Source organism: Kogia breviceps, chromosome 16 (assembly GCF_026419965.1).
Source record: "Kogia breviceps isolate mKogBre1 chromosome 16, mKogBre1 haplotype 1, whole genome shotgun sequence".
Classification (NCBI taxonomy): Eukaryota; Metazoa; Chordata; class Mammalia; order Artiodactyla; family Physeteridae; genus Kogia; species Kogia breviceps.
In genome coordinates, this window is record NC_081325.1 from 2,389,466 (window position 1) to 2,401,631 (window position 12,166).

General features: G+C 39.7%; 1 protein-coding gene across 15 annotated transcripts in view; it reads left to right on the top strand.

Annotated features, from left to right (window-relative positions):
- The window catches only part of IFT88 (intraflagellar transport 88), an 87,570-nt gene that overhangs the window by 18,423 nt on the left and 56,981 nt on the right, over positions 1-12,166 (top strand). For 10 of the 15 annotated variants that reach the window (XM_067016407.1, XM_067016401.1, XM_067016400.1 and 7 more), the window contains 5 exons: positions 2,982-3,044; positions 8,987-9,043; positions 10,168-10,221; positions 10,830-10,893; positions 11,565-11,634. In XM_067016407.1, the coding sequence (XP_066872508.1) occupies positions 2,982-3,044; positions 8,987-9,043; positions 10,168-10,221; positions 10,830-10,893; positions 11,565-11,634 (308 nt within the window). The remainder of the gene's footprint in view (positions 1-2,981; positions 3,045-8,986; positions 9,044-10,167; positions 10,222-10,829; positions 10,894-11,564; positions 11,635-12,166) is intronic. The other 5 variants (XM_067016410.1, XM_067016409.1, XM_067016412.1 and 2 more) reach the window with 2 other exon arrangements.

Below are 12,166 nucleotides of genomic sequence, written 5' to 3' on the forward strand. Positions count from 1 at the left end.
ATCATAGAAATTGTCTGTGAAACCACCCAGAAATAAACCACCCAGAGATAAACATTAACTAACTTACAGTGCTTAACGCTAAATGTTTCCCTATGCACATATGTATGTGTATGTGTATACTGTATCTCTGTTTTTGGATAAAATGGTATCATACTGTGTTTTGTAACCTGCTTTTTCCCTTTTATGAATATTTGCTTATGTCAACAAACCTATATCTGCTTAATATTTAGTAGTATAGTAATTACAGGGTGAGATTGTTACTAAGACAAATACTTGAATATTTTAAATCTGTTTACATGATTGTGAGAGTTATAGTTTCCAAATTGTAAAAGACAAAACCCAAAGAAAACTCTTTATAAAGTTATCTTTAATTAGCGTGTGAAAAAAAGTAAGGATGAAGGATGTGGGCGTTCATTTACTTGCTAGTATTGAAGAATCAAATATTAGCATTTAGAGGACTTTAAACTGATTTAGCAAATCTCATTCTAGAGTTTTTCATATGGCTTTCAGTCATTTTTGAATTGTTTTTTCCTCTGGAGAAAAATGTTTGCCTGTGAATTTGAGACCTAGAGAGAAAGCAAGAAAAGAAAATAGAAATCATTCACTTACTGTATATGAAATAAAAATCTAGGAGATACTGTTCATCATAGAAAATTTGAAAAATACATAAGATTGGAGAAACAAATAAAATGACATGAATACTGTTACCTGAAGATCACCTGTATTAGATACGTCACCCGATGTTTTGCTGTATTCCCTTGTCTTTTAATACATTCAGGCTCTTCCCTCCCTGTATACAAACACGTACACATACACGGAGATGATTACATAGACTAGTTTTTAAAAATTTGTATTAAAGCATGGGCATTTTCCTAAGCTAGTATAAATTATGAAAACCATTGAATCTCCTCCTTTCTCCCAGTCATAAAAGTTATATGTATAAAAAAAAATATGTGCTCATTGTTGAAAAACAAAATTACCCGTAATACCAGCAGTCAGAAATGAGTCCGGTTGACATTTTGTTGCTTTGTCTTTCCTTCATGCATACACGTACAGTTTTCTTTTAACATGTTTGGAATTGAACTAATGTTTACTTTTCTGTTTGCTTATTTACATTCGGCTACATCATAAACAAAGTTTCATGGTACTAAAAATTTAAATATAATTTTAATGTCTGCGTAATACCGACTATATACAGTTGATTATTTTTGACTATAGGATAATTATTTATAGTTTTCTGCCCCTATTAATAACAATAGCACAATGAGCAATTTTATGCATAAATAATTTTCTCTATTGTGATCAAACATTTCCTTGGGTAGAGTCCCACAAGTGGAATTAATATATCATCATGATCAAGCTTAAAAACATCAGAGAAACTTCCTAACTCTTCAGCTCATCCCAGTGTGACTTCATTATTTAACTTGAAGCAAATATTCAGAATATCATACACAAAAATAAATCACACAGTAAAATAAAAAATTTGGTTTACCCATGGTTTTCTTTTATTTTAATTAATTGGTCTAAATTAATATATAACTGAATTACTTGAAACAGTTGCTAAGGTGTTCATAGATTATGCAAATTGTTAATCAAATCACGAACAAAGGAAAAAAATGACAAAAGTTGTGTTGATTTGGTATTCGTAATTGGAGAATTTGTTGACAGTTTTTAGTTTGTCATTGAGACTTCACTGAGCTGATTAATCAAATTTTACTAATAATTTAGGAATATTGGAAGGCTTTTCCTAAAAGATGTGTCAAGGTAGTATAATTATTTCAAAGGCAGCCCGTGGCTTTGTACTTCGTGTGAAAGTTGCCTGATTTCTATGGCTGAGACTTGTGTACTTCATTTTATGTAGTTGATATGGAAGGTTATGAAGATTATTTGAAGTAAAATTAAAGAAGAATCCTTGTACATAATCACATTTAAAATACATTGTATGAGCATCCTGGTTATACAAACATTTTACTTTAATTGTCTCCAAGGTTTTAAAAAGCTGTTGATATCGACTTCATTTTTTGTGTATTGTTTGTGTTTGCTTTTTAATAATCAGCAAGTATGCTTCTGTGGGAAGTAGATTGCAGTAAATCAGAGGGAGTGTGAGAACTGAGCACAGATGTATGGAGGGCTGGAGCCGAACTCGTGCTGCTGAAGGGACAGGGGACAAAGGCTGCTTAGACTGGCAGTTGGAGAGGCTTGGTGCTTTTGAGAGAGGCTACAATGGCATTTTGTCCAGGAAACTCGGAAGCACTGGTATCTTGCACTTGACTAATGTTACTTTCCTCAGATTCCTCAGGGAGAATGTGAGCATAGGTCAGGAATCAGCAAAGCATAGTAACGTTTTATTTCAACGGAGGCTTTGGTTCCAAGTGGCATCACAGGTTGGACCTGCTGGAGCCTAGGCTGGCTCTAGTCTGAATCTCAGACTTTACCTCTCCCGTGAGATGAAAAGCCATTTTCACTTGGGCAAGCAGAGATGAAACCAGAGCAAGTGTTTGCCCCATATCTGGGAGAGGATACAGCCTTTTCTGTCCTAAGGTTTTCTCAGGTAAGGCTCCTAGCCATGGTCCAGAATATGGAAGAAGAGAGGGGAGGGAGAGAGGGAAAAAGGATGGGGTGATTCTCTGTTCCTCCTGCTCCAGCTGCTGGGAAAAGAGAAACAGAAGAAAGGCCGTATCCTTGCGTACTTGATCTTTTAACCACATCTGTTGATAGCACCCATTTAAGCAGTAGCCAGTGAAATGCCCTTAAACTTGACTGACATTGTCAGTACTTCTCTCCCTAAGTGGGGAAGGGGCTTTGGCATTTTGTGCAGTGTGAAGGGGGATTTGAGGACAGGGGTCCTTGAGCCCTACCTGGATGTCAGCAGATGGAGGAAGGTGGATTATAGAGGATCATGAACACCGAACAGTCGAGGTTAAACATTTAAAAAAAATTGTCACTTCATGTTGAATGTTAAATTTGCCTTTTCGTTTTAGGAATTGGAGAATGACACAGCTTTTCAGCAAGCTGTGAAAACTAGTCATGGCAGAAGACCTCCAGTAAGTGAATTTTTTTTATTGTGCTGAAAAACACATACTTTACCATCATAACTGTTCTTAAATGTACACGTTGGTAGTGTTAAATTAATTCCCATTGTTGTAAAACAGATCCCTGGAACTCTGTGTCTTCCCAAACTGAAACTCTGTCCCCATTAAACAACAACCCCCATCTCCCTCTGCCAGCCCCTGGCCCCCACCATTCTATTGTCTTTATGAATTTGACTATTCTAGGTACCACATAAAAGTGGAATCATACAGTTTTTGTCCTTTTGTGACTGGCTTATTCCATGTAGCATAATGTCCTCAAGGTTCATCCATGGTATATACCCTGTGTCAGGATCTCCTCCCTTTTTAAGGCTGAATAACATTCCATTGTATGAATGGACCACATTTTGTTCCATGGACACTTGGGTTGCTTCCACCTTTTGGCTGTTGTGAATGGTGCTGCTATGAACATGAGTGTGCAAATATCTTGAGACCCTGTTTTCAATGCTTTGGAATGCCCAGAAGTGGGATTGCTGGATCATATGATAGTTCCATGTTTAATTGTTGGGGGAACCTCCATACTGTTTTCCATAGTGGTTACACCATTTTACAATCCAACCAACAGTGCACAAGGGTTCCAGTTTCTCTACACCTTCACTAACACTTGTTATTTTCTATTTTTTTTTTAAACTTTTTTTTTTTTTTTTTCTTTTTCGGTATGCAGGCCTCTCACTATTGTGGCCTCTCCTGTTGCGGAGCACAGGCTCAGTGGCCATGGCTCACGGGCCCAGCCGCTCCGTGGCATGTGGGATCTTCCCGGACCAGGGCATGAACCCGTGTCCCCTGCATCGGCAGGAGGACTCTCAACCACTGCGCCACCAGGGAAGCCCCTATTTTTTTTGATAGTAGCAATTTTAATGGGTATGAGGTGATTCTCATTGTGGTTTTGATTTGCATTTCTCTGTTAATTAGTGATGTTGACTGTCTTTTCATATGCTCTTTGGCCATTTGTATATCATCTTTGAAGAAATGTCTGTTCAAGTATTTTGCCCATTTTTTAACTGGGTTATTTGATTTTTTTGTTGTTGAGTTGTAGGAATTCTTTATTGGGTATATGCTTTGCAGACATTTTCTCCCGTTCTGTAGGTTGCTTTTTTAAAATTCTGTTGATCGGGTTCTTTGATGCACAAAAGTTTTTATATTTGATGTAGTCGCATTGGTCTGTTTTTGCTTTTGTTGCCTGTGCTTTTTGGTATCATAGCTAAGAAATCATTACTAAGTCCAATGCCATGAAATTTTCCCCTATGCTTTTTTCCTAGGAGTTTTATTGTTTTAGGTCTTTTTACGTTTGGGCCTTTAATCCATTTTGAGTTCTTTTTTTTTTTTTTTTTTGCGTTATGCGGGCCTCTCACTGCTGTGGCCTCTCCCACCGCGGAGCACAGGCTCCACGGCATGTGGGATCCCCCTGGACCAGGGCACGAACCCGTGTCCCCTGCATCGGCAGGCGGGCCCCCAACCACTGCGCCACCAGGGAAGCCCTTGAGTTCATTTTTGTATGTGATACAAGATTAAGGGTCAGATTTCATTCTTTAGCGTGGATATCCAGTTTTCCCAGCACCATTTGGGAGAGACTGACCTTTCCACATTGTATAGTCTTGGCACCCTTGTTGAAGATCATTTGACCTTTTTAAAAAAATATTTATTTATTTAAAAAATTATTTTATTTTTATTTATTTATTTGGCTGCATTGGGTCTTCGATGCTGCATGTGGGCTTTCTCTAGTTGCAGCGAGCGGGAGGTACTCTTCGTTGCAGTGCGTGGGCTTCTCATTGCGGTGGCTTCTCTTGTTGCGGAGCACGGGCTCTAGGCACGCAGGCTTCAGTAGTTGTGGCCTGTGGGCTCAGTAGTTGTGGCTCACACGCTTTAGAGTGCAGGCTCAGTAGTTGTGTTGCACGGGCTTAGTTGCTCCACGGCATGTAGGATCTTCCCAGACCAGGGCTCGAACCCGTGTCCCTGCATTGGCAGGCAGATTCTTAACCACTGTGCCACTGAGGAAGCCCCTGTCCTCACTTCTGGCACCAGTTGCAAAACCACCTTCAGCGTCGGTCCTTTTCTGAAAGGACTCGCAGAACTCGCTGAAAGCTGGTATGCTTACGGTTTATTACAGGGAAAGGATGCAGGTTAAATCTACCCAGAGAAGAGAGACACAGGGCACAGTCTGGGAGGGTCCAGACGTGGGGCTTCTGGTCATCCTTTCCCTGTGGAGCCCTGGGTGGCGTTAACCTCCCAGCCACTGTGAGTGGTGACGGTCCTTGGGAGGGTCGCCAGCCAGAAAGCCATCCCACCGCCCTGGTGTCCAGAGCCTCCCTAGAGCTCCATCACGTACTGTCCTCACGGCTGCCTGATAGTCTCCAGCCCCTCCTGGAAGTTCAGGCTCTGAAGTCTGAAGTTCAGACTGTCTGGTGGTCAGCGCCCCCAGGCAAACAGGGGTGTGTCAGACAGGACATTCCAGGGGCCTGCAGATCTCCTCCCAGTAACAAAGGGCAAAGCCAGACCTCTCTTGGGCTGAAGTCAATTCTTGACTACACATTCCACAAGCTATATTTTAATTTTAAGTTTACCTTCATTATGGAAAGAAAATTGTAGGTTAAGTTCTTGCACTTGGCTAATGACAAGGCCATAAGCTTTTTGAGGAGGCAGACTGTCATATTGTTCTTTGTTTGGCTGCTGTGGGTCCTCCACAAATCTTTATCACATGACTTAGTAAATAAGCAAACATTGTCTTCAGTTTAGCGTTTCTGGGTATCAGACAGGTGGTAATGTCTCCAGGTTGGCCCTTCATCATGTTTAGAAAGGACTTCAGAGAGCCTCACGTTATGACGAGGAAAGCAAGCCTGGGAGGCAGCGTCTCGCGCTCACCCGTAACCAGGACAGAGCTCAGGCCTCCAGCGCCTTGAATATCCTCATCCCACCCTACTTACTGTATTAAATGGGAAAAATTGTGCAAGTGTTTATGAAAGGGACTGGGCTCACTGAAGAGCGATAAAATTCCAGCCAGCTCCAGAGGAACTTAAGGAGGGGAATAAAATGGACAGAAATAGAAATTACAAGGCATAATGCATTATGTGTTGTAAAAAGAGTATAAATTGCTATGGGACCACAAAGATAAGTTCTTTACCACTAGTTGGGACAGTCAGAAGAGGCTGCTTAGAAGACAGATTTACAGTTGAATATTTAAGGATGTGCACAGTTCCGACTGCCCGTGAGATCTGCGAGGAAAGTCACGGTGGTGAGGGTGCAAGGTGGAGGAAGGAAGAGGTAGCGTAGCGTCCAGTCCACTTAAGAGATCAGTCCAGTGCCAAAAATAAAAACCAGAAGAACAGATCTAGTCATTAGTGAGGAGTTAAAGAAAAATGGTCTCTTTCCTTCAATTTGTTCTCACAGAAAAATATTGCTGAGACCCACATCCTTCCTTTTCATGTTCTTCCAAGACCTGTTATCTGTCAATTAGGTCAAGTTTGTTAATGGTTTTGTTCACATTTTCTATATATTTACTGATTTTTTTTGTGTGTGAAGGGGAACTACAGTTCTATTAATGAGAAAAATGGTCAAATCTTACACTGTGTTGTGGTTTTCTTTTTTTTTTTTAGGTTTTTGATTTATATATTTGGAGTAAAGACATTTAGAATTGTTATCTTTTTGTGTTAAATTGACCCTTTTATTGTTATAAAATGTCCTATCTCTAGTAATGCTGTTTTTCTGTTTTGTCAAATATTAGTATATTGCTAGAGCTACTCAAGCTCTCTTTTGTCTAGTGTCTACATTGTATGTCTTTCCCATCTTTTTACTTCCAGCTTTCTCATATCTATATGTTTAACATGTATTTATTAGCAGCATGAATAGAGCTCTGGGTGTTTTGTTTTTGTTTTAATGTTGTCAGATAATCTTCTTTTAGTCTATTTACATTTAATGAAATTACTGATTTGGTTTAAATTTGTTGCCTTAGTATTTGCTTTTTGGTGTTTTCCTGCCTTTTTTATGTTTCATTTTCTCTCCTATCTTCTTTTGTTTGATTATTTTTTATTATTCCATTTCTCCCTCTGTTATCTTGGGAGCTTACATTCTTTAGCCGTTTTTTAGTGTTTTTGTAAAGATTACAACACTCATCTTTTTTTTTTTTTTTTTTTTGCGGTATGCGGGCCTCTCACTGCCGCGGCCTCTCCCGTTGCGGAGCACAGGCTCCGGACGCACAGGCCCAGCGGCCACGGCTCACGGGCCCAGCCGCTCCGCGGCACGTGGGATCCTCCCGGACCGGGGCACGAACCCGCGTCCCCTGCATCGGCAGGCGGACTCGCAACCACTGCGCCACCAGGGAAGCCCTACAACACTCATCTTTAACCTTATCAAAGTCTAGTATAATTTAGTATTTTACTACTTTCTGGACAATGCCAGAATTTTACGTTATTTTCAGTTTTCAGTTCTAGAATTTCCATTTATCCATTTTTTATAGTTTTTTAGTTCTCTACTGAAATTGTCATCTTGTCTTTTAATTCGCTGAACATACTGACCGTCGTTGTGTTAAAGCCTGTGTCTGATGTTTCCGTCGCATGTTTCCCCTTCCGCCTTTCTTTCCATTTATTTCTCTTGGTTTCGGTTAGGTAGTCTTGCTCCTGTGTGACTGGTTGTTTTAGACTGAATGCCAGGCACTGTAAATGAAAATTTTTAGAGATAATTTAAGGCTGTATGTCTCTGCTGTCTAGTGTGATAACCACTAGCCACATGTGACTATTTATATTTAAATCATTTAAAAGTAAGTAAAGTTTTAAAATCCAGATCCTATTGCCTGAGCCACATTTCAAATGCTCAACAGCCATATGTGGGTAGTGGCTGCCTTATCAGGACAGATATCTTTGACTAGAGAGAATTTATTGTTGCTTATGGCCTCAGAGATGCAAGGAATCCGGAATCGCCTCAAGCCAGTTGAGTTTGCGATGATTCTAAATTGGGCTCAGGTCTTACGAGGGCTGGTGTCCTTCTGATTTCCCTTCCAGTCTGAGTGTAGCATTTGGAGGTCAGTCAAGTCTGAATACTGGAGGACTCCCAGGGCTGCCGCCTCAGCAGGCCCAGCTCCAGGGTTTACGTCTTCAGCCCTGTCTTCTGCCTTGCGGCCTGGCCTTCCACATGAACAGACACCCCTGGGAGAAGAGCAGCCCAGACGCGGCTCAGCCCTTAGTCTAACCTTCTATTCCGCGGCTTGAGGCCACGTCATTCCTCATGGCCCTGATGGTTCTCTAATGTATGCAGGCTGAGTTTTTGCAAAAATATTTTTGTCCCTGGCCGCCTTAGTAGTTCTTAGAGGAAGAGATGTTTAAAACAGCGGTCCGTCAAGCCCAGCAGTAGAACTCCTCTAAAAATGATGTTTTAATCAAATACTTAAACAGAGCTGCCCAGCAGCTAACCTGTTTAGCGTCCTTTTTCACCACTGTGGTCCTGTTTGATTCCAGTTACAACTTTGTGATCAACATAGTTTGTATCTTTATTTCAGAGATGAGAACATTTAGGTTCAAAGAGATAAAATAAACAAGCAAGTAGAGGGAGAGCTGAGATTCGACCCCAGATTCCCTGAGATCCTCTGTCTGTTGTTAGACCCAGCGTCTGGCAGTGATAATCATGCAAAATGAATGGTAGGCGCGACCCTGAAGACTCAGCTGTCTTATTGGCGCCCCGGTCATTCCAAAGTCCCTTTTCTCCTTTAAAATGAGTTCCAGAATAGGTCTCCGTCCTGATACTTAAGAATACTTGAGCTCTTTAATATTTAGAATAATTTAAAAGAAATTATTCTAGATATTATATAAATATTTCTCTATTGATGAGCCTATAGTTTCTATTTCTTTTCCAGTTTTCTATTATATAACTTAATCTGAATTCTATTAACTATGTTTTTTTTCCTCCCCAAGATAACTGCTAAAATACCAAGCACAGCAGTTGCTAGACCTGTAGCTACTGGATGTGGGGTAGGTTTTCTTAAGCTGAAGATACGAAGATGCATTTTCTCATACATAAGTTCAGTTTAGGCAGTTAGTTGTAAATAAGTTGGGCTACCTTTCAGCCCACGCCCTGGATATATTTTCCATTTTGGTTAGTGATGAACATTGTAAATTGTTGATTAAGAGCTTTGAATATTCTAGTCATTTTGGTTTTAGAGATAACAGGAAATATTTTAGTGTCTTTTCCTACCTGTAAACCTCATGTTCGGTGATTGACTTCTTTTCATTTTCTGTATAATATAACCAAGTGTCATGTGTATTCCATTCATATATCTTATGTGAGGTTAGATGTTATTTAAACATAATGTTTATAATTTTTAAAAACTTACTAATACATGAAAAAATAAAATTTAAGAAAAACTTCAGAGGCACATAATTGGGTCTTGCTTTTATTTGAGATCGTTGGAGGAAAGATGCTATATTAAAATTCATAAAAGAAAATCTTTTAAATCTTGCCCAAAGTACCTACAATTTGGATATTTTAGCTTATGTGAAATAACAGAGGAATAGGAGAAAAATGGAGAAATGGGGTGATATAGTGTTTCCTAGTCTTTATGATAATATTCTTAGGGGTCATAAAAATGGTTTTAGAACCTAGAGGTCCCGGGCTCTTGCCTTCCAAGTGTCCCTTCCTGTGAATGAAGAAAGTGGCCTTATATGTTATATAACAGTGTATCATGTGATGCATATGTTTATTAATCAACCAAAGCAGGTATCACTCATAAATTTGGTTTCTGGTGATGTTTCAGAATAGGAGACAGCAAGCTTTTCTGTGAAGGGCCCTGTGGTTTAGGCTCTTTGGAACCCAGCTCAGCATTTTCACAGAGGCCGCCCCAGACGATGTGCAGGCAGGTGGACCGTGGCTGTGTCCCAGCGCAACGGCTGACGGTTATAGTTTGCCAATGCGTGCTTTAGAGTTGTACTGTTTGATCCTACACCCTTGGGAGATAAATGGGAAAACATTATGTTTAGGTTTACTTGCCAGTAGAATGAAGGAAAAAAAGTTATAAAGAAAACTTTTATACTTTGGTTTATAAAATTAAATGTAGGCCTTTTTTGGAATCGTTTTAACTTAGTTTTTTGTTTACTAGTCCAAGACATCCCTGGCATCGTCAATGGGAAGACCAATGACAGGGGCTATTCAGGTATCTCCATTGTGTGGGTGTTCATTTTGGGCCTTTCCTGTGACGTAGAATATTATTACCAAAGTTTTTTTAAGCTGTTACTTATATAGTGACCCTGGTTCTTTAAACTGTGGGCTAAAGTTTGGACCGTTTGAAATCTTTGGTGGCAAAGTCTCTTTGTATTTATTTACTCAGGTCTCAAATGAAATCCCACTGGGAATGGACATAGGCCTGATAGTTTGCTTGCAGGATGTACTCTGGGACCCGCTTTTCCTTTGCTGTCATTTACAGCAGTTTCTGTGGTTTCTTCCTTAGGCATATAGGAGACCAGCCAAAAGTAGGGGAGTAGCCAGCTACTAAGCTGCATAAGGTACTATCTAAAAATCCTTAAGAGTGCTTTTCTTTTCAAACTGGGAGTAAGTCCAGTTAGACAAGGAATCAAAATTTGACAGAGGAAAGGTGAAGTGCAGACAGGCCGGCACATGAGGAGGCGGGAGCTCAGAGCAGCCGGCAGGGGACGAAACCAGTGTGACACGCTAGGCTGTGTTGTGACGTGGGTCGTGCAGCTCTGCAAGTAAGAGGCAGGTCTTATTTAAGAATGCGCTTTAAATGATGCTTGTTCTCCTAAGGATGGAGTTACTAGACCCATGACAGCAGTGAGAGCAGCTGGTTTTACCAAAGCAGCTTTGAGAGGTTTGTTCTATTTCAGTTATTAATTTTTTTCAGATCTTTATATTTTTAAAATGTTTTTGTATGTGTAAATATATTACCATATTAAATAAAGTCTAACATGCCATTGATTATTTTAGGTACCATTAAGAAAGGAAAGGGGTGATGAAAATGTTCCACATCCCAGTTGAGGTGGTAGTTACACTGGCATGTAATCTGTCAAAATATACCAAGTTCTACATCCAAAATTTGTATGTGAGTTAGAGCCAAAGAATTAAAGGTGAAAATAGTATTTAAATATATGATAAGTTAAATAATAATTTTTAAATAAAATTGTTGTGACAAAAATTAATGATTATTTTACCAGTAATGGAAAACTAAAAGGCTAATACCAGGTTATTACTCACATGATTGACCATTTCGAGTTCATCATAGGGATAGATTACTATGGGGGAGAAATAAATACTGAGAGATACTTATTTTTGTTTTTACATGGTGACGCACAGTTTTATTTACATGGTTTTATGTATGTTAAAAATCTTACCAGTTTCTTAGTATGCAAAATATTCATGTAAGCATTAAAAAATGTCCACTCCATTTAATAACTAGGTAAATGAAATAGCATGTGCGCGGTTTCATATCCCTTCAGTTGTGCTGGGTTGAGCACTAAACGTGAACTCTTGACTGTGTCTCAGGCTCTGCGTTCGACCCCCTCGGTCAGTCGCGGGGCCCTGCACTGCCCCTGGAGGCCAGGAACGAAGACAGGTATGCAAGTCCCGTGCTGCTCTGCTGTGGTTGCTGCATGTCCTTAACTTTTACTTCTTAAGCACATAATCCTTACGTATTTGAAAAGTTCACGTCAGCAGAATAGTAACCAAAGCATCATCCCCGGTTCTCGGAACTAGCAAAAGAATCAAGTCTCAGAAAAGCAGCCCTGTGTATTCCATGCAGTTTTACTGTAATATTATTGACTTGAAGATGTGTCTGATTTTTATACGTGCCAATATTGATTCTCTTGAAGGCCAAATGGGGTTGTACATGTAATAAGATAGTCTTATTTTAAAAGGATATTTCAAAGAAAAAAATTAAGAAAATGTATAAGTTAGTTTGTCATATTGATATTGAGAAATATAATTTTTTATAGAATTAACTTAGTTTTGTGCCATTGACTAGAGAGTAGCTAAAAAGCCACGGTGTAAATTCAGCTGTGTATGTTTACTGATATCGAAGCACCATTAGACTTTACCAATAGCGATAGCAGCCAGCATTTACTGAGTGCTCACTGTGCAGTCACTGC